Source organism: Balaenoptera physalus (genome assembly GCF_965194825.1).
Source record: "Balaenoptera physalus genome assembly, chromosome: 12".
Classification (NCBI taxonomy): domain Eukaryota; kingdom Metazoa; phylum Chordata; class Mammalia; order Artiodactyla; family Balaenopteridae; genus Balaenoptera; species Balaenoptera physalus.
The window spans coordinates 75897872-75925281 of NC_138897.1; the positions used below are offsets into that span (position 1 = coordinate 75897872).

Sequence of the window (27410 nt, forward strand, 5' to 3'; positions counted from 1 at the left end):
GCTCATTAGATAGCACCTAGTTGGGGACACTAAGGCCTAGAGAGTTCAGGTGTCTCCTCCAAGGTCACAGTGTGAGCTAAGGGTAAATTGGGGACTGGAACCCAGACTTCCTGTCCTCATGTCTACCGGCCTCGGCCCGCGTGGGCACTCGGGCTCGCCTCCTGCTCAAGTCTCCGCTTCAGAAGGGCGGAGGGTACCCGCGTCAGACGCTCCTGCGCCCAGCGCATCTCTCCCTACTCCGCCCCTTGGGATCCTTTAAGAGGCGGGGCTTGGCTGCCAACCGCGGCCCCGGCAAAAGGCTGGGACTTTACTCCCGCGGTGGAGAACGAGTCTGTGCTCTATCTTCTGCCGCAACCGCCGCGCCCGGAGCCTGGGCCACGATGAGCGGCAGAGTCGGTGATCTGAGCCCCAGGCAGAAGGAGGCACTGGCCAAGGTGAGCCCTCACCCCGGCCCGGCCCCGCCCCGGGCGCTGGCCCCCATCCTCTGGAGGCAGCGGGCTGGGAAGGGGCTGGGTGGGGGGCGAGCGCGGGTCCGCGGCGGGCGGCGGAAGGAGCGGCAGCTACCGCACCGCGAGGTCCGCGGCCGCCGCCTCCCTCGCTCCCCTCCGTCCGCCGAGGGGACCCCGGGGAAGTTTGGCCGTCCCAGCCCCAGCCGCGAGCGAGCCCTTGGCGCTGCCACCTGGGAAGAAGCGGTTGCTTGGAAGCCCACGGAGGCAGCTGAGGGCACAAAGGCAACGTTCATTCTCGGGACTGGCAGCCGGGCCCTGGGGGCAGGGGCAGGGGCAGGGCCCTAGGTTTCCTCCCATTTCCGGGAGGTTTTCCTCTTGCAGGGGCAGTGGCACGATGGAAAGGGCCGGAGGGCTTCTTAGGAGACTTGGATGGCTCCTGCTCTGGCACCAAGTCTCTCTGCGACCTTGGGCAAAACCGGTCCTTCTCTGTTCGCTCCTTGAGGAAAGGAATTGAGGAGGTTGGACCAGATGATGTGGAAAGGAGCAGCTTCAAGTGCAAAGCCTAGGATCCTACCGGTGACTGACTGGGTTGGGGCTAGTTTGAGCTGAGACCAGCCCCCCACCCCATCCTGCAACCCAGGCCCCTCCCGGGCTGGGGACTTGGGCTGATGCTCTTCAGAAGGCAAGGAGGTAAGCCTGGCTTTGCCTCGGCGCCTGGGCAGAGGAGGGGGCAACAGTTCCAGAGCCGGACCCTCTCCCACCAGCTGGATCTCCCCTGCTGCCCTTGGGGAGAGAGGGAAGGTTGGCTGTTCTTGGAGCTGGAGCTGTTTGGGTCCAGTCTTAAGGTCTGGAGGCTCCACAGTTTTCCATTGCTGAGAAAGTGGTGGAGGGGGCGGGTGGCAGGTGTCTTCTGCCATGGTAGTGGGGCAGAGGCTCCAGTCCCATGGAGGCCTTGCCCCAGGCTGGGCCTCCCCATCCCAGGGAGGCCGGGTAGGGAGGTTTCAGATTTTACTGCTGACCTGCAGGGGAAGTCAGGCAGAGAAGGGATTAGGTGGTGATTAAACTAGATATCAGGGGCTGGGTAGTGTCCTTGGTAAGGGGTGGCTTCATGCCAGTCTCCCTGGGGGTCTGGGAGCTGTTTGGGGGATGGGATGGTTTGAGTCCCTGGCTGACCTAGGCAAGGGGCAGAGGTGGCGGGTCCTCATTGGTCCTCTCTGTGGCTGCCCTGTAGGTCAGTGACTAGGGAAAGGTGAGTGGCTGGGAGCAGGAGGCTTGGGGACAGCACAGCACGTGGGGGCATGCTCACCTACAGGGTAATGAGCAGTTGGAGGGGGTGTGGCCATCCTTGGGGTCAGGTCCAGCTCTCTTGTTTGGCACTCCCTACACTTTCCCCCTTCATGGCTTCTGGCTGGAACTGTTCCCTCCACCTGGATTGCCCTCCTTCCTCCTCCTGCTGCCTTTGGAGTCCTTCAAGCCCAGCTCAAATGTCATTTTTTATATGAAGTAGTGTGAGACCACCCTCTTTCTGGCCCCAGTCAGCATCAAATTCTTCCTTCCCTCTGCTCCCTGGACACATTGCTCACCATTCCATTACTAAGGGGACAGGCCATGGTGGAAAGAGTGCATGCTCTGGCCTGGGACAGACCGGGGTTTGCATCCCAGCTCTGCTGATGACTAGCTGTCGACCTTGGGCATGTTACTTGGCCTCTGTGAGCTCTAATTACTTCATCTGTAAAATGGGAGCAGTAATATCTCTAGAAGAATGAATAAGCACCGAGGTCGGTGCTGGGCACACGAGGAATGCTTGGTAAACTGACGCTTTTACTGTGGCACACCCCAGAGTGTCTACTGTGGCGGTTAGCTGGGGGCAGTTCTGCCCAGCCATCACACTGGAGCGTGTAAGTGCACACAGCCAGGCAGGGGCAGTGTCTTACTCCCTTCTCACCTCCTCCTGCTACTTAGCTCCCACCAGCATGACCGTCAGAGTGTCCCATGCTGCCCAGGTGCTCAGCCAGTGTCTGCAGAGTTGACCCGTGTCGAGCAGGGGTCCAGCAAAAACCGCTATGGAGAGTCCCGGGCAGAGGGTGGTCAGGGTGGGACCTGCTACTCACCCAGCTGCCTCTCCCTACAGTTTCGGGAGAACGTCCAGGATGTGCTGCCCACTCTGCCGAATCCAGATGACTATTTTCTCCTGCGCTGGCTCCGAGGTGAGGAAAGAGGGGCTGCGGGAGGCTGGGGCAGGGGCTTGGGCTGGGGAACAGAATAGCACCCTCTGGAAACCCTGCCCCAGGCAATCTCAGAATCTGGAGTATTCAACCTTCAGAACCAAAAGCGTTCTTGGCAATGATATAACCTCAACCCTCCTGTTGGATAGATAACATAACGACACTGAGGCTCAGAGAGGTGAAGTAACTTGCCCCAAGTTGCACAGTGTTGAATTGCAGGCAGGGAGAGGACTAGAGCCAGGTCAGCTGACTCCCAGCCCGGTGCCCTTTCCATCCACTCGATGAATCTACTCTGCCGACGGATGTGGGGAAACAGGTTGAGGAAAAGCCAAGAAAGGCCCCAAGCTTGTGGGAAGCTGGAGGCAGAGCCAAGTTTAGAACCAGAGTCTTGGCCCGTGGGAGAGACTGGCCCTCTCTGTGGCAGCTTGAAGGAGGGGCAGAGTGCACGGGGAACACGGGGGGTGGGGTTCAGCCTGACCTAGGTTAACAAAACTCCCCTCAAGCCACCATCTGGCTCCAGGGCCCTGAGATCTATTCCAGCTCTGCCCTGGCCTGGCTCTGGTACCTGGTCCAGGGGTGAACATCTGTTCGAGGCTCCTCTCTGGGAGAGCAGGATGAGACAGGGTGCCCTGCCTATGGCAAGATGGGACATGACAGTGCTATGCCCGTGGTGATGCAGTGTACACGTTTCTACTAGCATCAGGGTCAGACTCAACCCCATGCTCCAACTCCTGAAATCCTTCCGTTCTTTTCTTTCTCCTCCTCTCCTGTGATTCAAGTCATGTGCCACCCTCTCTGGTTCTTGTGACACACTTTTTTTTTGGCTTTGTAGAAACTTTATTGCCAGATATAGAAATAAGAGACAAAATTCCTCTGTGTTAGATTAGCAGAGATTAAATCGTGATAACAGAATCAGAGCCCAAAATATTAAAGTATAAGTCATGGCCAATTACTTATTTATAGACACAGACACACACATGTATACCCTGTGAGTCTTGGGACAGGGGAAGAGATGTATTTTCCTTTTCTGTCCAGAAACCGAATAGAGCTGGCACACTCTTGAGAGGCTGCTAGCTAGCAGGCCACCCAGAGCAGGCCCTGTGTGCCTCTGAAAGTGCCACTTGCCCTTTTCCCCCTAAAAAGCTGTGAACTCCCCCCACCCCACCCACTCAGAGAGGGTGGAGAGGCAGCGAAGGGGCGGCAGTGGAGTCAGTCCAGAGCTGGAGGACATTTTGGCCCAGCCTTTGCTGAAGGGCTGTAGCTAGAAGGGGGCGGGTGGGGAGAGTGGGCAGACAGCACTGCATTAAAGGGCCAGCTGCAAGATGATCAAACAAACTACCCAGCTACTGTGAGGTGGGGGAAGTGTGGTTTCAGAGAGCTGTTGAATTGAACAGCTTCGCAGCTCTCTTTTTATCTGAGAGAAGGCTGGCCTGGGGCCCTGGTTTCCCAGGCACCCCAACTCCCCAGTCCTGGGATAACCCCTCTCTTTGCAGGAATATAGAAGAGTGCAGTTATCCTCATTTGCCAGATGAGAAAACTGAGGCTCAGAGAGGAGAGGGAACTTAGCTGAGGGCACACAGCTAATGCGAAGGGGAATCAGGGCAGAAACCTAGGGCCCCTGATTCCCAGGCCAGCGTCCACTCCAGTAAGCCACAGCTGCCTCCTGAAACCAAGCTCTGCCTCTTCAAACTGAGGAAGTATCTCCTCTGAACTTTATTTGTGCCTCACATTTCCCTGGGCAGGAGCTCAGGCCTGGTCAGACTCTACTGTGAATTTCAATTAGGGTTTTTGTCACCTTGCTTTGCTTTTCTTTTCTGTTTTTGCCACGCCGCGCAGCTTGCGGGATTTTAGTTCCCTGACCAGAGATTGAACCTGGGCCCTCGGCAGTCCTAACCACTGGACCACCAGGGAATTCCCCTTTTTTTTTTTTTTTTTTTTAGAGAAACCTTTTCTTTTTCTCCTTTTCATCTAAAGGAAACATTTGCAAGGCACGTGCCAGCCGAATGTCTTTGTCTAATCTAGGTGTGAGTGAGCTCTGGGTTCCTCCCTTTCTCCCTTCCCCCAACATGGGCTTGGCTTTCTGCAGGCCCCCAGTCCCGAGAGCAGGCACACAAATCACTGCCTCTCCCCGAGTGGGCCTGAGCTCTGGGCACCCCAGCGAGGGGGCTCAGATGGCAAGATAAAACGAGGAGGTGGAGGAAACCTGTGAGCCCGGCAGAGCTCCTTGTTTTCCAGGACAGGAAGAGATCAAATAAGAACCCAGGACAGCTTGCTCCCAGGCCGGCCTCTCTGGCAGTGCCCTAAGCCATGCTTTGAGCTGCCCCTGACCAGGGTGGCAGGAGCCCTGGAGAGGCCTGACCCAGCAGGCCTGGGGAGGCATCAGGCCGGTACTGCCAGGGGCAATGGCAACTCGGGGAGGGCCCTAAAAGACCCTGGATGTTGGACCCCAGCAGCTAAAGGTTAACTGGAGAGCCTCCCTGAGATAAGGGGGCCCGAATTTCACCACCACTCCTGTTCCCAAGGAAGATGACTCTCCTCACAGTTGGGTGTGTCCCTCCCATGGAGGATTCCCACTTTCAGGTCCAGCTGGGCTCCCCCATCATGATAGCATGGTGCCATGCATCACATGGCATCTTCCAAGTGTTTCTAGCTCACTGGATGATTCGGCCAGAGATGTGCAGTATCTTGTCCAAGGTCAAACAGGAAGAAGGTGGAAGGGCTGAGATGCAAACCCAGATTATATTTCTCTGAAAGCTGCCCCCTGATGCTACAATGGCATGTGAAGGGTGACCATGAGAAGGAACTTCCCAAGAGGGAAGGCTGCTCATTTCTGCAAACGTGTGTCTAGCACACATGACAGGGTATGGCATTGGTCAAATCTCTTGTCGCATCCTTGGGTGCAAGAGAGTGGACTGCATTTCAGGGCAGCAGAATCAGGGAATGTGCTCGGCCACTCCCGAAGAGCAGTGATTAAGGGGCCGGTGACAGTCCAGAGGGCAGCCTGTCTGGCCCAGGTTCCAGGGCTGTCAGCAGATCTGGATGTCAATCAGACCCACAGAGGACATACAGCTGGGAGGGACAGTTCATAGGTCAAATGGCAAAATTGGTCAGAATCTGGATCTCAGAAACTCTTTAAAAGATGAAATGCAGGGGCTTCCCTGGTGGCGCAGTGGTTAAGAGTCTGCCTGCCAATGCAGGGGACACGGGTTCGAGCCCTGGTCTGGGAAGATCCCACATGCCGTGGAGCAGCTAAGCCCGTGCACCACAACTACTGAGCCTGCGCTCTAGAGCCCGTGAGCCACAACTACTGAAGCCCGTGTGCCTAGAGCCCGTGCTCCACAACAAGAGAAGCCACCGCAATGAGAAGCCTGCAAACCACAACAAAGAGTAGTCCCTGCTCGCTGCAACCAGAGAAAAGCCTGCCTGCAGCAACAAAGACCCAACGCAGCCAAAAATTAAAAAAAAAAAAAAAAAAAAAGATGAAATGCAGCTGGCCATAACAAGATGAAATCTGATAGGGATAGATCCAGAAAACCACCTCTCAACCTATGGGGTAGAGGCTTCATAAGCAGCACAGGTGAAAAGAATTTGGGGGTTTCAGTTGACTGTAAGCTTCGCCTGAGTTAAGGGCCTGGCCTGGTGCCGAGAAAGTTCTTAGGCTTAATCGGAGAAGGGTAGGCAACACCTGTGCTCTGGACCACACACTTCAAGAGGGGCACTGGCAAACTGGAAAACATCCAAAGGGAAGTTGATGGACTTGAGACCAAGCTTTGAAGGATGGTTAAAGGATCCATGGACGGGCAGCATGATAGCAGGGAGCACTCAGGGTGGCAGCACAGAATTTGCCAGTATTGGAAAGGTGGTCACGTGGCTGAGGAAGCAACCCCGCCCCTCCTCTCTGAATGTCTCTGTAGAGGGTCTCTGCTCAGTACAACAGTGAGGGCTGTGTGCAAATGGCAGCTTGGATTGTTTGGGAGCAGATGGCCTTGGGGGGCAGGGAGGTCTTTGTGTTCAAGCTTGAGCAGGACAGCATGTCAGGGTTTGTACATGAAATAGAGTTGAGCCAGGTGAAATCTAATTCTGAAACTTTCTGGGAACCCTGGGAAGAGGAGGGCCCTCTGTGTCCCCCTGGGGTATGCATGGGTCCTTTGAGGACATGGCAAGGTTGACTGGAGGCTCATCTCCCCTCCATCCTACTGGAACATTCTGCCAGTCCTGCCCCAGATTATGCGGCATCTGTATTCATCTTTGAACCACAGGTCAAGCTCTCAGGACTGGATGTAGACCGTGGAGGAGGTTAACTTTGTGGAAGGAGAAGGGTAAATGATAAGGGGGTCCAGGGTTCGCTTTCCCTGACAGGAGATAAGACCCTTCACCCGGGCTTCCCTGGTGGCGCAGTGGTTGCGAATCCGCCTGCCAACGCAGGGGATACGGGTTCGAGCCCTGGTCCGGGAAGATCCCACGTGCCGCAGAGCAACTAAGCCCGTATGCCACAACTACTGTGCCTGCCCTCTAGAGCCCGCGAGCCACAACTACTGAGCCCGTGTGCCACAACTACTGAAGCCCACACACCTAGAGCCCGTGCTCCGCAACAAGGGAAACCACCGCAGTGAGAAGCCCGCGCACCGCAACGAAGAGTAGCCCCCGCTCGCTGCAAATAGAGAAAAGCCCACACGCAGCAACGAAGACCCAACACAGCCAAAAATAAATAATAAATAAAATAAATTTAAAAAAAAAAAAAAGATCTTTAAAAAAAAAAAAAAAAAAGGACCCTTCACCTGATTGCATCCACTAGGGTAAAACTCTTTTGACCCTGAACTTGCGATGCTGCCCCCACTTGCCCTGAAGCTTGACCTGCTCTCCCCACAAGCCCAGGGGCTGTGGTGCTCTAGAAGCAGTGAATGCCCTCACATTAGCTTCTATATGTGGGGTGATCTGAGAGTCAGTGGGCGTTCCAGCACAGGAGCAGGGAAATCTTCCCATTCTTGGCGCCCAGGCTGCTATCCTAACCCTGACCGTGTTTCCCTGTTACAGCAAGAAGCTTCGACCTGCAGAAGTCTGAGGCCATGCTCCGGAAGGTGAGACCCATTTGGCTCCAAAGCCCACTGTTGCCTCCATTCCTGCCCATCAGAATCACACCGTGCTTGGACTTCTGTCCACCCCCTCCCACCCCAATCACCGCCTGTGGCTTATGTGACATATCTGAGTATTAGCCGACCCGTACTGCCTTATCCTCCAGGGCAAAGTGCATTCCCTTCCCTGGAAACAGAGCTTTCATAGTTCTGGGCCAGCCAAGAATTATAATCTGTTCTGCTGAGACCTCTGAAACAGGCACTTCCTTCTTTTCCATTCCTGCTGGTTGCCTTCTCGTGACTTACCTGTGGTCCGGTGGTCTGTTCGTGCTGTCACGCATTGCTAGATGCCTGTTAAGGACCACCCCCTCCCCGCCCCGCTTTTTTAAAGCCCTCGTGTGTTTGCAGCATGTGGAGGTCCGAAAGCAAAAGGACATTGACAACATCATGAGCTGGCAGCCTCCAGAGGTGAGAACAGATTATCCCGCCCCACACCACGTGAGGTCTGTTAGACCCACGATTTGTATCCTGGGTCTATGGGACTGGGACCCTCAGAGGAAAGCTCTGACAACGCCAAGTCATTGAATGAGTATCCATTGGCACCCAGGGGCGGATGAACCCAGAGGAAGGCCCTGGACACCGGGAAGGTGTGGCCGCCCGGGGCCTGCTGACCAGGCGCCCCCATCTCTGTCTGGGCCCAGGTGGTCCAACAGTATCTCTCAGGGGGCATGTGTGGCTATGACCTGGATGGCTGCCCCATCTGGTACGACATCATTGGACCTCTGGATGCCAAGGGTCTGCTCCTCTCAGCCACCAAACAGGACTTGGTCAAGACCAAGATGCGGGACTGCGAGCTGCTTCTGCGGGAGTGCGCCTGCCAGACCGAAAAGGTGAGGGGACCAGCGCGGCTGAAGAGGAGTTAACGCCCGGTGGAGGTGGTCACGCAGAAGTGTGGGTGTCACACGTGGCTTTAAGGGCAGCTTTAGGCCCCGACGTTTAGATTTCATAGACCAGTGAAATTGCAAAGTTTTAGGGAGTGATCTATGTTACTGAATTTTTATTTTTCCAATAAGGACTTAGAAAACACTAACCAGCTATAATTGCCATAATTAACCCGCCAAACTATAGGGACGGCATTGTCTCAGAATAAAGGGCCATCCTTTAATTGAGTAAGGTTTAGCTTCATAGAAAACGTGCTACGTTATCATTACTTTTCTCCTGTTATCTGGGCACCAGGGGAATCCTTGTCAGGGACCACTCTATCCTTGGACAAGTATTTGGGTGCCGCTGGTGTCAGTGAGCTCAGATTCTGTGCTTCCCTAACTCTGAATTCAGACAAAGCTAAGGACAGCTGATTCTCTTACTGGAAAAAGACTGAAGAGCAAGGCGGAGCTGCCATGGTCCTCTCCCCTGCCCTCCTCCTCAGCAGTCGTAAAGATCCAGTGAGACCATGTGATACATTTGGGGACATTTCAACAGTGTCATCCACATTCACTGAAAACCTAGTGTGCGCAGAGGCCCTGTGGGGCTGGGCATGCAGAGAAGCGTTAGAGATGCACCTTAAGGGCTTAGACTGGACAGAGAGCATCTGTGCCTGCGAGATGAGTGGCTGCATGGGGTGCAGAGGACGAGGGGGGCCACCAGGTCAAACTGCAGAACAGAAGGGACTTCAGATGTAATCTAAGTTCACCCAGTTGTTTACTGGATGAGAACACGGAGATCTAAACGGGAAGGGTGACTTGTCTAGGCCACAACTCTGGCCTGGGGTAATTACCTCGATTTGGAAAACCCTAGGTACGGCCCTGCTGGATCTGGTTGCAGTATGGGCACAGGGTACCATCAGCATTTTCCCTGAATCGGGGTGGGCTTCTGTGTGTGTGTTGTGTGTGGGGCAGCCTGATGCGACTTTCTGTTCCTCTGTCCCCTGCAGACGGGAAAGAAGATAGAGACCATCACCCTGATTTATGACTGTGAGGGGCTTGGCCTCAAACATCTCTGGAAGCCAGCTGTGGAGGCCTATGGAGAGGTGAAGGCCAGGGCTGGGGGGTGGTGGGAGGGTGAGAGGTGAGGGTCGGGGGGTGGGTCCCTCTGCTAGGAGGCCCTGTGGGGTGGGGGAAGCCAGAGGAAGCAGGGCCTCCCTCCCTGGCACAGAGTTCTGAGCCCGCTGGATTCTTTCCACAGTTTCTCTGCATGTTTGAGGAAAATTACCCCGAAACACTGAAGCGTCTTTTTGTTATTAAAGGTAAGTTGGCATCTACCTGTGATGAAGCCCAATGGGAAAGAGGGGCCAAAAATATTACTGGGACAGATTAAGGAGAGTGAAATAGAGTGAGCCAAAGTCGGGGGTGGAGGGTGCAGTCTTAGGACCTGTTCAGAAGACCGACCCCTGATGTACGCAGACCGCTTTATAATTCACAAAGCTTTTAGTATTCATTACCTCCTTCGAGCCACCCAGCCCCGTGAGAAAGGAAGACCATCCCCCCATACAGACAGGAAAGCCGAGCCTCACATAGGGCTGCCTGTGTGGGCTCCACAGCACCAGGGAGTGCGTGGCCAGACACTGGGGGCTACGGCAGACACTGTTAGGGACAGAGTGGGGACTGCTCCCGGCCTCACGTGGCCTGGTCTCTGTTCCAGCCCCCAAGCTGTTTCCTGTGGCCTATAACCTCATCAAACCCTTCCTGAGTGAGGACACTCGTAAGAAGATCATGGTCCTGGGGGGTGAGTAGCCCAGACTCTCCTCCACTCCATGGCACAGCTGCAGCCCCGCTGGGGATGGCGTTAGAGGTACGGCCAGAGCTGCCGGGGCAAAGGCTCCCTCTGCTGGTTTGGGAGCAGTGGGACCCAGGAGCAGGCTGGGCCAGAGCAAGGGGCTTCCTGTCTGTTTTCCTAAGAACTCTTTCTCTCAGACACTCTGGAGAAATTCAAAGATGAATGGAATGCCAGTCCTTGTCCTCAGTGAGCTTGCAGTGAAACAGGAGACCTTTAAGAGAAAGCTAGGACACAAACTAGAAAAGGCACTAGATGCGGCAGAGAAGGGAGGTCACAGGAGCAGAGGTTGCTTTCAGTTGAGGGCAAGTACACATGGCTTCATTGGATGGGTTACCTGCTGTGTGCCCGGCCCTGAACTAGGTAGGTGTCAAGGCCACAAAGGTAAGACAGAGTCCCTTGAAGAGCTTGTGGCCTCTCGGAGAAGGGAGAGACAAACAGATGTATATCAGCGCGAGATGTTACATGTAAAAGAGAGGAGTTACATGTAAAAGGAAAAGCCCATGGGAACACTGAGCAGGGGCTCTCACCCCGCCTAGCCTGGGGAGGGGGCGATGCCTCCCTCAGCTGCAAGCTATGGAATGAGTAGGGTAGCCAGGTGAAGCAAGGCAGGAAGCTGTTGGGCAGAAAGAAAAACACTGAGCAAAGACCTTACACACCATGGCACGGGCAGCTGAAGAGGGCGCACGACAGGGTGTGCAAGAGATGATGTGGAGAGGGAGCCGGGTGCCAGGAGCTGGGTCGCAGAGAATCCAGGGCACTGTGTCGGGAAGCTGGGACACGACTCTACAGGCCACTGGGCACCAGAGAGGAGTTCCTGAGCCGGGGCAGGGGGTGGGGTACCAGGATCTGATTCTCAGGACAGATACCAGTTTGTACACCGCGGCCACAGCCTGCGCACCAGGTGTTGCAAGCCTGAGCCAGGGCGGGGGCTGTAGGGACGGAGAGGAGAGGGTGGATTTCAGACTTCCATAGGAAGTGGAACAGCAGAACTCAATTGACTGGATGTAGGAAGGGAGGAAGAGAAATCTAGAATGGCTCCCTGGTGTCTGGCATGAGTGATAGCATTGCAGTCACTCTGATGCAGTTAGTTCCACTGGGGAATAATACAATCAGAAGGAAAGGCTTGAAGTTGAGTTCTAGGAGTCTGTGAGATGTACACATGTTGGGGATGCCTGGGCCTGAAGCTTAGGGGCAAACTCCAGTCTGGAGATTTGGAGTTTTAGATAGAGACAGCACCTAAAACCTTGAGAGGAGATAAGACTGCCCACAGAACAGAGGCTGAAGCCTGGGGAATATCCAGGCTCAAGGACATGCAGAGAAAGAGGAGCCCACCAGGGAGTGGAGAAGCGATTGTGAGTTTGGTGGGGAAGCGGGCAGACGGACACTGGATAGACAGGGCAGCAGGAGAACATCAGGGGACAAGGGGAAGCCAGCAAGGAAGACCCATGGGAATCAAGCCAGCCAGGGACAGGCAAGAGTCGAGTCTGGCTGGCGCGTGATGTGGAGTGGTGGGAGACAAGCCTAGAAAGGTAGATTGGGACTGGCTCGTGGACGGCTTAATGCCACCTGTGGAGTTGAACTGGGGGTAGGGAATTCTGAAGGTTTCTGAATGTTCACCTTCAGGCACCACATTGAAAGTGGAGGTTTTCCAAATGTGTGCTGAGCCTGGGTGTGGTGCAAAGCAGTCTGGAAAGCACAGGACTTCTGGGTGCTGGTCCTGGCTCTAGTGCAACAAATTCTGTCCTTGTAGCCTCAGTTCCTCTCTGTGAGATGGGAAGAATCCTTCTGGCCTTATTCCAACCCTCCAGCTGAACTGGGTGAAGAAACACAAAGTCTGAGGAAAAGGCTCTAATGATTTTTGGCTTTTCTGTGGCTGCCACCCACCATGAGCCAGTTCGGTTTTCTGGCAGCGGGGCTGCAGAGGAGGTTCAGTCAGTTCCCCCACCCACAGCTGAAACCCTTTCAACCAAACCCGCCTCGGGCTGGGAAGGTATAGGATCTTCAATAGAGGAGGGGAGAAATTCACCCTGGGCTGGTCACTGGTACTTAGCACAGATTAAAGCACCCCTGGAGTTGCATGGTCTCAAGTCCCTAGAAATCTGAAGGCTGGGAGACCCTGGACCATCCCTGTGGGTTTACAGGCATCTCCAGCCACAGAGGAAGCTGGGTGGTACCCTGTGACCTGGAGCTGCTCCCTATATCTGGTCTCTCTCATCAGCACGGAAAGGTTTCCAGTATCAAAATATTGTCCTTGGCTGATACTTGTTTAGGAATCTGGCAGAGAAGTGGATCTCAGCCTTGGCTGCACTTGAGGCAAACTCTCCTAGTCAGGAAAGGGCTTGGTTATTTAAAAAAAAAAAAAAAAAAAAGAGCCAAATCACTGGTAGCCAAATAGCCTACAAAACAAGAGCAGAAGTGAAACTGTGGCTGGGGTAAAGCCAAGGGAGCCCATTTAAGGGGTCAGTCTACAGTGATGCATTCATTCAATAAATCACGAGTGAGCACAGTAGGTGACAGTGGTCATGCCCTCACGCTCAGTCTAACTAGGGCAGACCATGTTGACTGCCCTCCTGCCTGCCACATGCGCTGTTCCCTCTGCGTGGAATGCCCTTCCCTCCTTTCTTTGTTCCCTCCCACTTGCACTTCAAATATTTGTATCTCCTTCCTGGGAGTGATAATACACTCTCATACAGGTAGGGCATTCTACAGTTTACAACAAACACCCTCTCAAGTACTTAGTTCACTTCACTCCCACCATAACCTTGCAGGGCAGGAGGAACTAGGCTCAGAATGAAGTGATTTGCCTCAGGTCGCTTCGCTGGCCAGAGGCAGGTGGGGACAGGACCTCTGTATCCTGCTTCCTGGTCCAGAACAGGGCAGTCATCTGGGTGACAGCTCCTCTTGAACCCCCTGCAGAGCTGTGCGCACGTCCTGTGCTCCCAATGCCCGTGTTTTGTGTGCAGGGGCAGACGGGTTTTTTCTGCCTCTTTTGTGTAGACTGCCAGGGCTGTGATGAAATCCTGCCTAGTGGTGATCCTTTTTTCTCCTTCCTTCCCTCTCCTGCCAGCAAACTGGAAGGAGGTTTTACTGAAACATGTCAGCCCTGACCAGCTGCCTGTGGAGTATGGGGGCACCATGACTGACCCTGATGGAGACCCCAAGTGTAAATCCAAGGTATGGGCTGCCAGGGGCCAGAGGTGACCAGGGACGCCTGGCTCAAATGCACATTCCAGCTCACTCCGTGCTCTGCTTCTAGATCAACTACGGGGGTGACATCCCCAAGAAGTATTACGTGCGAGACCAGGTGAAACAGCAGTACGAACACAGTGTGCAGATTTCCCGGGGCTCCTCCCACCAAGTGGAGTATGAAATTCTCTTCCCAGGCTGTGTCCTCAGGTAGGGTTCTGGACCCTTCCAGGAGACCTGAGCCTTCTGGCCGTAGGTGCCAGGGGTGGGCTGGGGTGGGAGAAGCCCTGGTGGCAGGACCCCAGAGAGGGCACATGCACACGGAATCATGTCTAAGTGGGTGGGTGTCCCCTGCAGGTGGCAGTTCATGTCGGATGGTTCGGACATCGGTTTTGGGATTTTCCTGAAGACCAAAATGGGGGAGCGGCAGAGGGCAGGGGAGATGACAGAGGTGCTGGCCAACCAGAGGTACAATGCCCACCTGGTCCCTGAGGATGGGACCCTCACCTGCAGCGATCCTGGCATCTGTAAGTCTCTGTCTTGGCTCAAAGCCCCTGCTCTAGCTGTCTGCCTGGGAGGTCCCTCTTTCTCCATGGATTTAAGGTCTCACACTGTTAGAACTAGAAGTGGAGCTCCATCAGTTTCAACCTCTCTTGCATAGGTGAGGAAACCTAGGCCTGGAGAGGTGAGATGACAGGCTCAAGGTGACCTGGTCCAGGTGTAACTGGGGCTGTGACTGCCATTAGACATTTCCTGGGGATGCGCCTTCCCCAGATATCAGAGAGGCAGAACACGTTACGTAGGTGTAGGGATCACAGGGTGAGCAAAGTGCTGACAAACCTAGCCTTGACTCTGCTGAACTTCACTCATCTCCAAATTGATCAAAAAATGGCCACAGAACATGAACAGGAAGTTTACCCAAGAGGAATAAGAATGGCAAATAGGCATTTGAAAAGGTGTTTAACCTCACTTAGCTTTGCAATATCGATTAAATTCCCTTTGACTCAGCAATTCTACCTCTGGAAATTTATCGTACAGAAATATTTACACAAAGACACAAAGATATAGGTACATGGATGTTCCTAGCAGTTTGGGAAACTGACAATAAACTAAATGGCCTTAAGAAGGTCTTGTTAAATGAATTATGGTCCATCCATATAATGGAATAAAATATATGCATTAAAGAGAATAAACTGACATATAAGATGTCTGATACATGTTAAAAAAAAATAAAGCATGAGACTTAGCATATATGGTATATACTCACTTTGGCTAAAAAAGGTCAACGGAATTCTGGGGTTGGCCGCTTTCACCTTCTGAGATGGCCCCACTCCGTCTGTGGAGTATGTTTCTCTAAATAAATTCACTTCTTACCTATCAGAAAAAAAAAAAAAGAATTCTCAGGACTCTGCTAACGCTAATGGTGGTTATCTCTGGGGTGGTAGGAAGCTTATAGAGGGCTTTCGTTTCTTTATACTGGCCCTGCAAATACAGGTTGTTACAAAGAACATGTACTACATTTATAAGCAGAAAAATCACATACACACACACACAAAACCCCCATCAAATCTCCAGTTTCCTCTCTGTCTGAGCCAAGGGGCCAGGCATGGAAAATCAGTGACAGCAAGGGCTTTGTCATCAAGCTGAGATGGACTTGACCACTGACTAGTCCTTAGGCAAGTGACTTGGCCTCCCTGAGCTTCAGTTTCCTGATTGCTACAATGGGGATCAAATTCTCTACCTCACAGGGACACCTAATGATGAAATGCGATCAGGTCTGTGCAGCACTTAGCGTAATGCCTGCCACGCAGCACTCAGCGCACTGTGGCCACCATTATTATTATTAGGGCAAAACCTGGGGGAGAAGGGCCACTGGGGAGATTGTGCCAGAGATGGGAGAAGCCCTCCGCCCTATTTCCATGGTAGCACTGCCAGAAGTCTGAACTAGCCCCACAGATGTCTTGGCCTCTGTACTTGTCCACACCATTGCCTCAACCTCAGATCCTGTGTCCTCCCCCACAGCCCAAGCAACCTCAGTCTCCACCGCCCGCTCCTCACATATACTCTGTGGTCTGGCTCCCCAGGGAGGAGAAGTATTCTTGTTAGCGAGCTGCCGGGTCCTGAGGGAGAAGGGGGTATACTGTGTGCTTCATCAAGAACAAGGCTTAGGACCAGCCCAGACACTGTCATCCTCAGAGCATAAAGCATTTCGTACATATAAGCTTGAATTTCTCTTTTAAAGGACAGGGAAGCTGAGGTATAGAGAGGGGATGTTATCTCTCCCACAGTGTAGCCCGCATAGACACCAAGAAACGGAGACAGGAGAGAATCCTAGGGTCCTAGTGCAGGATCTCGTGACCATAGACTACCCTAGAGATGATCATGTGACAGAGGAGAGAGTGGGGTCCCAGACCTGGGAAGTAATTTACCCAAACTCAGTAGCAGAGCCCAAACCGTTTTCCAGCACTGCCCACTACCTCTCTGTAGTACCATGAACCCTTTAACATAATCAGGCTTAGGTTTGCAAATCCCAAATTATAGTTCCCCTTGGATATATTCCCAGATGGAATGTTTATCTGCCTGTGGGGCCTTGACTGGGAGCTACTTATTGTCCATTCTCAGGAGGTGAAAAGGCCGCAGCATCCATGCCCCCTGCCCAGGTATAAAGACAACCAGGTGGGGTCGGCTGTTGCCTGGGCCATGGCTCAGGTTAGAGTTGAGCCCAGTGAGAACCCAGTGTTAGGTTATAAGCTCACCTGTGGGCGGGTGATGCACTTGGAGAACCAGGCGACCCCCTGCAAAGTGGGACATAATCACCCAGTGGAGAAATTAAAACTCTGTGCCAGCTTCCAATGCTGAGAGCACATTAACCCTCCCTGGGCTGCTCTGGTCCTTTCCCAAGCGTACTCAGTTACTGAGAACCAAAGTTTAAACTGATTCCACGTTTTTTTCTCCCAACTAATATTTCCTGAGGTCCTGAGTGTAGAGTACTCTTCTAGGAAAGGAAAAGACTCAGAAAAAAAGATCTGGAGCATGCAATGTGGTCTAGAAGAGCTGAAGCACTGTAGGAAGGTTAAACAGCCCCTCTAGGCACCAGAAGACCCGGTTTCTGAGTCCAGCTTTGCCAGTAACTCTCCGAGTGTCTCTAATTAGATTTTGCTCTCTTTTTCCTTAAAATGAGGGGAGTAGGCTAGAGCAGATCTTAATCTGGGGTCTATGACTCCCCAGAGCAGTGATTCTAAATCTTTAAAGACCAAACACTTCCCTTTTATAATAAGTGGTGTCTAATGTCCCCTTTACTACTCTGAAATGAAATTCATAGATATTATAACCACCTACACACATAATTAAAAAGTCAATATACTCTCCTATCTGGAATATAAAAGAGAAATAAAAGGACACTAAGAATATATATGTTTTCTCAATACATAAATGAGAGGGCACAGTTACCCCCAGCTCCTCCTCTCTTCAGAATGGTAACTTCCCCATTGGGAACCACTGCCCCAAAGGGTCCACGATGGGCTCCATGGGATCTGAAATTGTATGCTTTCATCAGATTCTCAGAGGGGTCAGTTCCCCAACAAAAGTGAAGGAGCCCTAGCCTGGAGGATCTCTGGGGCCTCTACAAGTCTGTGAGTACATGATTAGTGTCAAAATGAACCACTTCCCTCGGGCCTGGGTGTCACAACAGCCCCTTCCTTGCTTCTGAGGTTAGAACGTCATGCTAGGCAGAGTCATCTCAATCCTGATGCTTGGTCCAAGGAGCTCAAAGACTTCTTCTCTAGCATGACTGACTGGTTGCTAAGGCTCTGTCATCCAGGTCAGAGAGGAAGCTTCCCTCTTTCCAGAGGCACCATTGGTCCTGAAAGACCTCTGGCTCAGAGAGAAGATCAATGACTAATTACTCACTTCACACCATGAAGAAAAGGGTGAGTGGTGTGTCTACCCTCAGTCTAAAACTATGCATTTTATCCAGGGGCAGAAAAGGGGAAAGATTAAATGCACAGGGTTTTTTTGGCTGGGAAAAGTTAGAGAAGACCAGGATAGGGAAGGGGCAGGGCTAGTGTTTTTGTTTTCCCACTCTGTTCTTTGGAAGGGGTGTTTGACTGGAATGGAAAAATTTCTAAAAAAAAGAAGGGTTAGATTAAAAGCAGTCTGTTCCTTGGCCAAGGGTTCGAAGCCTTTTCTGCCAACTGCATGCCCATTTTCTCTCCCCAGAGGAAACCACTAACAGATCTTGTGTATTATCCTACCAAATATCTTCCATCCCTTTAGAAGCATTATGTGTTTCCATAATATACAGGACATGTGCCCACCCATATACATTCATAGGAATTATATCTGTTATTCAGTGTATATTTGAAGGAATTTTTAAATTGTAAAACTTGTCAATGTAGGTAGACCAAGTAACAAAGCCAAAAAAATTTTTTTTACATATATTAACAAAAATGTTAGAAATGGTTTACAAATTGTTCTGCAACTTGCTCTTTTTAGCCTAAGGATATATTGTCACTAGTTTCCCCAGTCACTTCTATGAAGCTCACCTCTTTCTTTTTATACAGAATAGTATTTCAATAAAAACTTTTAAAGCAATTCTTCTTTGAACATTTTAGTTTTCCTCATCTTTTATTACTACAAATAGGGGTGCATTGAGCATCTTTGTCTATTTATCTTTCTGTGGGATAAGTTTCTGGTTCAAAAAGTTTGCATATTTTACCTTTTGTCAGAAACTGAACAGGATTAGGCTTTCTAGGGCCCAAGTCAGGCAGCAGTGCAGGCCAGAGGGAAATTCCAGCTCCATCCCTTCCTCACTGTGTGACACAGTGACTTTCTTTTTATATAACACAATACTAATGCTGAACTCAAGAGTTATTGTGAATAATATATATAGATTGCCATCCCAGTATTGAGTCACATAAATAGCCATTGTTACCATTATTATTATTATTATTATAATAACTACTGCTGCAACTAATTCTACTCCCTCCTTTCAAGACCCAGTTCAAGCTCTAACTCCTTTAAAAAGCCTTTCACATGATTTCAGTCTACAGGGCCCCCTCCTTCCAAGCTGTTACAGATGTGACTGTCTCTGCCACTCATCTGGCACTTGGCATGTTCTGTCTTATATATTTTTCTCTTCATGAACATCTTGTAACCCAGCTAGACTAGGTTTCAGAAGGTGAAGGACCATTGCTCATGCTACCTTCATCCTCATTACCTACCACACTGCCTTGCCCAGTCAACCAAAATCACTGTCTCTAAGCTCTTTGTCAGAATTGCCTGAATGTCTGTTTTTTTCCCTCCCCTCAGATGTCCTGCGGTTTGACAACACCTACAGCTTCATTCATGCAAAGAAGGTCAGTTTCACCGTGGAGGTCCTGCTTCCAGACAAAGCCTCAGAAGAGAAAATGAAACAGCTGGGGGCAGTCACCCCAAAGTAACGCCTCCTCCCACAGCAGGCCTGGCTCCCTCAGCGTCTCCCTGTCAGTTTCTATCCCTTGTAGCAGTCATTTTCCCAGCACTCTGACGCCCAAAGAAACTGGGCTAGAAGAAAGACCTCAGGGCTGGATCTGGGGAGCCTTCATTTCAGAATTAGGAAGAGGGAGACTAGATGGAGTGGGCCTCCTTGCCTCTCAAATTACTAAGAAGTCCCCAGGGGCTGGGCATCGTGACAGCATCTGTCTTAAAAGCTGTGCCAACTTCACCTGTCCAGTGACAGATGAGACAGGAAGAGGGGTACCATGGGGTGGCAGGGAGGAAATTAGGAAAAAGGGGAGAGATTGAGACCTAACACTTTAGGGAAGCTAGCTGCAGGGGAGGAACTTGCTCCCAAATGAACATGTAAGTCTAGATCATAATAAGGAGTAGCAAGGTAGCCGGTTGCTAGAGTTACGGTGGGGGTCTGAGGCTCTTCTGAACTTTCTACCGAGGCTAGGATCTTTTGGCTTTTCCCAGGTCTCGGGAGGGGGCCCGAGTCAGCATAGGTCTTCCGTTTCAAGGGTAGACAGGCAGGCCTCTCCCTCACCTCGAGGAATCCACCAATTCCTGGGTCCCACTGGCTGCCTCTTTAATTACTAATGATTGTCAGTGACTCAGAGCTTCCTGGGACAGTGAGCTTTGGTACCCAGCCATTGTCCTTCAATGCAAACAAAGCACAGAGAAGTTACCTCCAGGGATCCCAGCTCCGTGAAGGGCCAGGGAGGCTGGCGGTGGGTGTGAGTCCTGAAGCTTCCACCCCTCAGAAACCCAGGCCCTGACCCATCCTGGGGAGATGGTCTGGCCAAGCTGAGGGAGCAGGAGTCAGGGGCAAGGCTGGCACTGACAGGAGGCCCCGAGGCCGCATGGGTCCCAGCCAAACCCCCCCAGGAGGATATCCCGACCTTGGTTTACAGCGCTCTGTTAGGAAAAGTAACCAATGAATAAAGAACGTTCAGCGCGCAGGGCGTGGAAGTTAGTACCCTCCGCCTCGCTCCTCACAGTTCCTCACACAGGCAAACTTCCGCCTCGGGGTGCCAGCGTCTCCCCGCCAATAAGCGGGGCGCATGCGCAGAAGCCATCTGCTCGTCTTCCGTGCGCTGACGGAGTCCCGACGGCCTGCTCGCCCCCTGATTGGCCCAGCCGGTGGGCTGTCCTCCGCCATCTTTGCTAAGGGCACTAAGGGTGCACCTGACCACCTTCACGGTCAGGACGGAGGCCCCGCCCAACTTGGGCTTCTCTGAGCGCGCCAACTAGTGCGGGTCTGGCGAGCGCGCGCGGCGCCTGCGGTGGGCCTGGATTGGGAGGGTGACGGAGACGGGACGATCACGTGGTGTTAGGGACCGTCTCCTAATTCCGTGCAGACACTGCCAGTGTTTCCGGGGTTGAGGATCACTTTGAGTCGGGATCCCAGCTTCCTGCGAGATCACAGCTGACCTGGCTGCCCTACAAGATCCTACAATGATGAAGACTCCCAGGGCTGAAATCAGGGACCTCAACAGGGAGACTGTGACCTTTATTTGATGATAATAAAGCTAATTCTTTAATGAGCGTCTCCTGGGTACCAGGCAACAGCCCTGTGCTTATCGCCTTATTACAAGGATTCAAGGAAATAATACACTCAGAGCGCTTAGAAAGCCTGGTACAAGTGTACGCTCAGTAAATGTTGGCTACTCTTATTTCTTACAGACGTGGCTGACCGTTCATAGGCGGCACAACTGGCATTTGAACCCAGGACTGCCTGTCTTTAAAGGCTGGGCCTTTGCTCGCTGGTACCCCCAAAGGATTCACAGAGCTTTAGTGAAGTGCACTTACTCCTCACATGGGTAAACTGAGGTGCAGCAGGGGAAGAGTTTCCTCTTCAGTAATCAATAACCCCACGTCCTCTCATTCTGTTCTGCTCATTTCCCTGAAGTCTTGTACCCCAACCCTGTTTCCCTGGCCTCATTCGTTCATTCGTGTTCCTGCCCCGAAGAGGCTCGGTCCAGTTAGACTCCAGTGCTTGATAGATGAGGATGGGGTAGGGACTCTAAGAGTTCAAGCATCCACATCACCAGGGTTCTCACCATTCGCTCCCCCAGCCTCATTTACTCAGCTCACCTTAGGAGCATGGGAACTGGAGCTGCACTGCCTGGAGTCAATGCCGGCTTCACTACTCAGCGGTTATATGTCCTGGGAAAGTGACCTATTAATATTTTTCCTGTGTCTCTATTACTCATCGGTAAAACGGGGAGGGGGGGGGGGCGGTGTCCCAGGCTGGTGGGAGGGTTTAAAGAAGTAATCCATCTAGAGTCTTTAGCCAATGGTCTGGCCGGTAGTAAACTCAATAAATGACGACTGTATAATTAATCCTCGAAACCGTCCCAGGAATGAACCTGTCCTGTTCCCCACAATTAACAAATGAATAAAGTGAGGCGCAGAGAAGTTACAGGCTCTTGCCCGAGGTCACAGAGCCAAGAAGTGTAGCATCCCGTATTTGAACCTCCGTCTCTCAGGTTCCAACACTACAGCCAGTGCTGGAAGAGGATCGCGCCAACCGCTCGACTCCCGAGAAAACGTGAAGAAAATTAAGCTGTAAAACTCAAACCTGGGAGAGGGGCTCCGGTGCGCGGGGGGAATTTGCAGACGCTCCCTGCTGGCGGGGACTACATGACCTGTGCTTCAGTTGGGGACCTTCGGCTCGGCCCGTCCCGCCGCTGCGAACGGGAGTGCTGGTGGAAGCCGAGGCGGTAGTACACGCTGCAGCGACTGAGGCCAAGGAGGAAGCGCCATGTCCGAGCCGCCCCCGCGGGGGGCCGAGCGCGACCTTTTCCGGGACACGTGGGTGCGGTACCTGGGTGAGCGCGGGGCGAGGGGGACAGCGACCCCTACACCACGTGCCTGGGGAAGCAGGGGTTGCCAGACGCCGGTCAGGGACCTGGAGAAGGTGGGAGGATCTTAGTTCTCATTTAGCCAGGGAAGAGACTGGGCTCAGAGAGGGTTCTGAACTTGCTCAAGGTCACACAGCTCTGGTATTCCCAGCCCTGCCCTCGGGGTTTCTGCTGGTCAGATGCCCAGGTGGAAGCTGCAGCTCAGCAGGAGGATGGACCCGGGTGATCGGATCGCCTTCTCTGGCATGCCTGGCACAGGCTGTGGAGTCAGGGCATCTGGACTCCCATCTTGGCTCCTCACTGGCTCTGAGCCTGTTTCCTCCTCAGCAAAAAGGGATGAACGCAGGGTCTCTCTCATTGGGTGGTAATTGTAAGGGTAGAATGAGATAAAGTACATAAAGGCCTGGCATATGGTGAGCCCCTGGTCAGTGGGGCTGCCCTTAGTCTCTCTCACTGCCTGTTCACCCATCAGCTCAGATGCTTCTAGAACCCAGGCTGTGAAGGCAAGTGAGTGATGAGAAAGGTGTCTGCACTCAGCTCTTCCACAAGGGGAGAGTTGGGGTGGGCATCATGTGTGCCATTTTATAGGCTGGGAAACTGAGGCTCAGAGGGGTAAAATCACTTGTCTAAGGTCACCCAGCTACTGCTCAGCAGACTGAGATAAGAACCAGCTCACTCCAGTGCTCCCTTGTGAAACAACCCAAAGGCTCAGGAATTAAATATCCCCTCCCCACCAGGCTACGCCAACGAGGTGGGGGAGGCCTTCCGCTCCCTGGTGCCTGCAGCTGTCGTGTGGCTGAGCTACGGTGTGTCCAGCTCCTACGTGCTGGCTGATGCCATTGACAAGGGCAAGAAAGCGAGAGACGTGAGTGTTAACCTGCCCCTCAACCCCCCACCCCCGTCCACTCCCCTTGTGGTCAGTCCACAGCCTTGCATGTGGTTAAGTCCCTCTGGGACAGTCCGATCCCCACAGCCTGGCCTGGTGGACTCCATACCCCGGTACCGTTTGTAGCATAGTGCACCCTGTCCCCAGCGCAGGTGACGTAGTCTATATTCTAGTCCTGGATATGAGTGAGTCCACCCTCAGCCCTGAATTGGTGGAGCCCAGAACCCAACACTAGCGTGGCTCTGTCCCCAACCCCCTTCACTTCCCTCTCCCTGGTCCAGCCTCATGCCCCTTTTCCGCAGGGTTTCCCGCCTCTGCCCCTGCTGGATTAAATGTCTCTTGTGCCTGCCAGGTGCCGAGCCCTGAGGCAGGCCGCAGCACCAGGGTGACCGTGGCCATGGTGGACACCTTCGTGTGGCAGTCTCTGGCCTCTGTGGCCATCCCAGGCTTCACTATCAACCGTGTGTGTGCTGCCTCTCTCTATATCCTGGGCACTGCTACCCGCTGGCCTCTGGCTGTCCGCAAGTGGACCACCACCGCACTGGGGCTACTGGCCATCCCCATCATCATCCACCCCATCGACAGGTAGGTGCTCCTCCCAGCCCCAGGGATCATCCACCCTACAGGCAGGGATAACCTTTGAGAGGTGTGGGGGTGTATCCACTTTTCACAGAACAGTTGTAGCGGAGGCAGGGCTGGCACTTGGGGCTCCTGAGGTAGAAAGGACAGTCTAGGCCCTTGTCATATGATCTGGCAGGTACTTTGGCTATACAGGTAGGAGGTGCCATGAGAGTATGGGACACAGGACAAGTAAATTCCCAGAAAGAAAACTCAGTGTTAGAAAACAACCAGAGGTAGGCAGGAACAGGTGCACCCTGGAAGGGATGGGTTTTGAGAAGTTTTGGTGACAGAAGCCCAAGTGAAACTGGGTTAAGTAAAATAGGAATTGATTGTTTCACATAACTGAAAAGTCCAGAGTTATGCTACTTGGAGGCATGACTGGATCCAAGCACTCAACTGATGTTATTAGGGGTCTGGGTCTCTCTGCTGGCCTTCTCCCCTCCCCACCCCGTGTTGGCTTCAGTCACTTTCCCTTCATGGGAACAGAGATGGCTCCCAGCAGCTCCCAGCTCCTCTCCTCCCAGCTTAGCAAGCCCCATAGGAAGCTTCTTTTTTTTTTAATTTTTTTTGATGTGGACCATTTTTAAAGTCTTTATTGAATTTGTTACAATATTGCTTCTGTTTTATGTTTTTTATGTTTTGGTTTTTGGCCGCGAGGCATGTGGGATCTTAGCTCCCTGACCAGGGATCAAACCTGCATCCCCTGCATTAGAAGGTGAAGTCTTAATCATTGGACTGCCAGAGAAGTCCCCCCATAGGAAGCTTCTTAACAGTGACAGCAAAAATCCCAAGGAAGGCTGTCATTGGTCCATACTGGACTGGGTGCCCATCCCTGAGCCAGTTTCCCTTTTCCGACTGGCCCGGCTTGGGTCATGTGCCTTCCCTTAGAACCAGAGATGGGGCCAACCCAACTAGACGAACATAGAGTGGGAGGAGGAGTCTTTCCCCTCAGGAATATAGCTGACCTTGAGGTCCTGTGTGAGTCTTTTACCCTCTCTGTGCCTCAGTTTTCCCAACTGAATAAAGAGAGGGTAATGGCTGACACCAGGATGGCACTTGTGTCCTACATCCAGGAGTCCCCTTCCTAGCCCTGACCTCCTGCCTCCCATTCCCCCATTAGCACCACTTGGTTGCCTGCTCATGACCCTCCATTGCCCCACAGGTCAGTGGACTTCCTCCTGGACTCCAGCCTGCGCAAGCTCTACCCCTCTGTGGAGAAGCCCAGTTCCTCCTGACCCCACCCCAGTACCTGGCCTGTGGGTTGGCCCACTCCCTGCTCTGTTCCAACTCCCTCCTCCTGCCAGGGCTTGCGGATGCCTAGCTCTCTGGGGTCCGAGGCCCTGGCACCTGAATGGGTTTAAGCTGAACGGAAACTGAGAGACAAAGACCTCAGAGCAGCAGCTGCAGTGACTCACAGACAGGACCTGAACCCCGTCTGCTTGCATGGAATCTGTGATACTGAGCCGGACTGGACTGTGCATGTGCCCAGCCCTGTCTTTTGACAGGACAATAACATACTCCCATGGAGGGTAAGGAGACTAAGGCCCAGACAAGGCAAGGAATATGGCCAAGATCACTTGGCAAGCTGGGGACCTACAGGATTCCCAACGGCTCGGCCAGGTCACCCCATGGCAGTGTGGCTGACGGAGAAGCAGCAGGCACTTGGAGAAACGCAGGAGTACACTCACTAGTGGGGACCCTGAGGACTGATTCTCTGGCAGCCCCTTCCTGATGGAGGGGCTGCTGGGGCCTGGCTGGAAGGCAGCACAGCCCCTGGTCCAATAAATCCTCAAGAAGTTGAGTTTTCTCCTTTTCTATTGGGGATAAGCAGGGATGTGGTGATGGGGAGCAGGGCTGGGGGCCCTCAGAGGTGGAGGCTGATGTCTCTGGCAATGCATCACTCACAGTGGCTAGCACTGGTGTCTGGTACCTCCCTGCCCATCAATGCCCTTCTGCAGGTGCCTGGGATTCCACCGTGGTGCTGCCAGCCTCCTTTGGGGTAGGCATTGCCCTCTTTCTGCAAGCCTCCTAAAATATACCGCTGGGAGGGGATCCTGTTGGGCAGATACCACCTGAGCCTGACTACAGCCCACCCTTCCCTTAGTTCACCCCCTCAGGGTAGCCTCTGACTCCCTAGAGCTGGCTTGGGAGCCTCCTCTGGGCTTCCTCCATGACTGTGCTGATAGCCTGTAGCGGTCTTGGCCTCCCCCACTGTGAGCTCCTATGGCCAGGGCCTGCATCTATCCTGGAAGCTGCAGCCCCAACTCTCCCCTTGGTCCCTGCGCATATCAGCCCTGTGGCTTTGAACCAGCGGGAGTTTCAGTGGCCTCTCGGTGAAGTAGGGCTAAGACAGACTCCCCCAACCAGCTTGTGAGAGCTGAAGTGTGAGGTCCAAAGCAGCTGGCACAGAATGGGTAGTTGCCTCTCCCAGGCAGCCCAGTCCTGCTTCTGCGCTGAACCCTTCAGGGTAGGGTTGCCAGATATAGCAAATAAAATAACAGGATGAGCGATTAAATTTTGTTTGATTTAAACAACAAGCAATACTTTAGTATAAGTATGTCCCTAATATTGCATGGAACATATATGCACTGAAAAGTTCTTCATTGTTTATCTGAAATTGAAATTTAACTGGCATCCTGTATTTTATCTGCAACCCTACTCTGGGGGGCCATGCACGGAGCTGGAATGCCTCCCCCAAACACCCCAGCCCTGTAGAGGTGGGAAACACTCTCACCAGCCTGTCTCTTTCCTGGGCAGGGGATGGGGGACAGTTCTAAGTGACTAGGCTAACTCGTATTATCCCATTTGATGGGTGGGAAACAGGTGCAGAGAGGTGAATGGACCGGAGGTGGCAGATGCCGGGTGTAATAGGAAATTGCTTTCCTGGGGCCAGAGAGGATGAGGCAGACCCCTGCTGGGATTGGGTGGAGGGAGATGTCTTTTCCCACCCCGGGGGTTTGGTGGCCTTTGACCTGGGGCATGCTGGGAGTTGGGTCCCCCAGTGGCCAGCTTCATGCAATGCTCAGGACCACCACAAGGAGGCAGCACCTCCAAATGTGCCCACCTTGGCTGGTTCAAACCACCTCCAGGTTATTGAGAAGAATATGTTATTGAACTGCTCCTAGTGGGCCAGGTTCCATGCTAAGCGCTTCCTGTGTTGAGGCTCATTTACTCTTTTTTTTTTCTTTTTTTAATAAATTTATTTATTTTATTTATTTTTGACTGCATTGGGTCTTCGTTGTGGCGCATGGGCTTTTCTCTAGTTGTGGCGAGCAGGGACTTACTCTTCGTTGCAGTGCTCAGGCTTCTCATTGCAGTGGCTTTTCTTTGTTGCAGAGCATGGGCTCTAGGTGCGTGGGCTTCAGTAGTTGTGGCACGTGGGCTCAGTAGTTGTGGCTCGCAGGCTCTAGAGCACAGGCTCAGTTGTGGCGCATGGGCTTAGTTGCTCTGCGGCCTGTGGGATCTTACCAGACCAGGGCTTGAACCCGTGTCCCCTGCACTGGCAGGTGGATTCTTAACCACTGCGCCACCAGGGAAGTCCTCATTTACTCTTTACAACTGCACTGTGGTTAGGTCCCTGTTTCCTGGAGTTGGAGTCACTCCAACCCCCACCTCCTCCTTCCCTCCCCAGCCCAGTACTGCTTCCTTGCCTACTGCCTTCCAGCCTATGGCTCTCTACAGAGTCAGAGGCAGAGCTGATTCACAGGCTGTGTGACCTTGGGCAAGTTACCTGACCTCTCTGAGCCTGCTTCCTCACTGTACAGTTGTCTGTAATGACCCTCTGAAGCTGCTGTGAGGGTTACAGGAGAAATGGCTTGCAAAGCAGTTGGCCATAGTGGGGCTCACAGAGTTAT

At 52.8% G+C, this 27410-nt stretch overlaps 2 protein-coding genes across 5 annotated transcripts; both read left to right on the forward strand.

Moving 5' to 3' along the window:
• Positions 1 to 257: 257 nt before the first annotated feature.
• LOC309640130 (SEC14-like protein 2) lies at positions 258 to 20166 on the forward strand. 4 transcript variants are annotated; one of them, XM_082418435.1, is made up of 13 exons: positions 264 to 434; positions 831 to 1025; positions 2581 to 2656; positions 7709 to 7752; positions 8155 to 8214; positions 8448 to 8636; positions 9677 to 9772; positions 9928 to 9988; positions 10384 to 10467; positions 13586 to 13692; positions 13775 to 13914; positions 14062 to 14231; positions 19015 to 20166. In XM_082418435.1, exons 2-13 carry the CDS (start codon positions 978 to 980, stop codon positions 19143 to 19145), a joined length of 1206 nt encoding a protein of 401 aa, XP_082274561.1. In that variant the 5' UTR covers positions 264 to 434; positions 831 to 977; the 3' UTR covers positions 19146 to 20166. The 4 variants fall into 4 exon arrangements, with proteins under 4 accessions (XP_082274562.1, XP_082274560.1, XP_082274561.1 ...); XM_082418437.1 differs by having other exon boundaries at positions 269 to 434; positions 831 to 1139; XM_082418434.1 differs by lacking the exon at positions 831 to 1025 and having other exon boundaries at positions 259 to 434.
• Positions 20167 to 21445: 1279 nt separating this feature from the next.
• On the forward strand, positions 21446 to 25357 carry MTFP1 (mitochondrial fission process 1). Its single transcript, XM_082418441.1, has 4 exons — positions 21446 to 22016; positions 22787 to 22914; positions 23288 to 23520; positions 24719 to 25357. Exons 1-4 carry the CDS (start codon positions 21950 to 21952, stop codon positions 24789 to 24791), a joined length of 501 nt encoding a protein of 166 aa, XP_082274567.1. The 5' UTR covers positions 21446 to 21949; the 3' UTR covers positions 24792 to 25357.
• Positions 25358 to 27410: the final 2053 nt, after the last annotated feature.

Coding starts and splice junctions, on each gene's coding strand:
- LOC309640130 (XM_082418434.1), top strand. CDS start 381: ATGAGCGGCAGAGTCGGTGATCTGAGCCCCAGGCAGAAGGAGGCACTG. Junction 435..2,580: donor AGAAGGAGGCACTGGCCAAG/GTGAGCCCTCAC, acceptor CTCTCCCTACAG/TTTCGGGAGAACGTCCAGGA. Junction 9,989..10,383: donor GCGTCTTTTTGTTATTAAAG/GTAAGTTGGCAT, acceptor TCTCTGTTCCAG/CCCCCAAGCTGTTTCCTGTG.
- MTFP1 (XM_082418441.1), top strand. CDS start 21,950: ATGTCCGAGCCGCCCCCGCGGGGGGCCGAGCGCGACCTTTTCCGGGAC. Junction 22,915..23,287: donor AGGGCAAGAAAGCGAGAGAC/GTGAGTGTTAAC, acceptor TGTGCCTGCCAG/GTGCCGAGCCCTGAGGCAGG. Junction 23,521..24,718: donor ATCATCCACCCCATCGACAG/GTAGGTGCTCCT, acceptor ATTGCCCCACAG/GTCAGTGGACTTCCTCCTGG.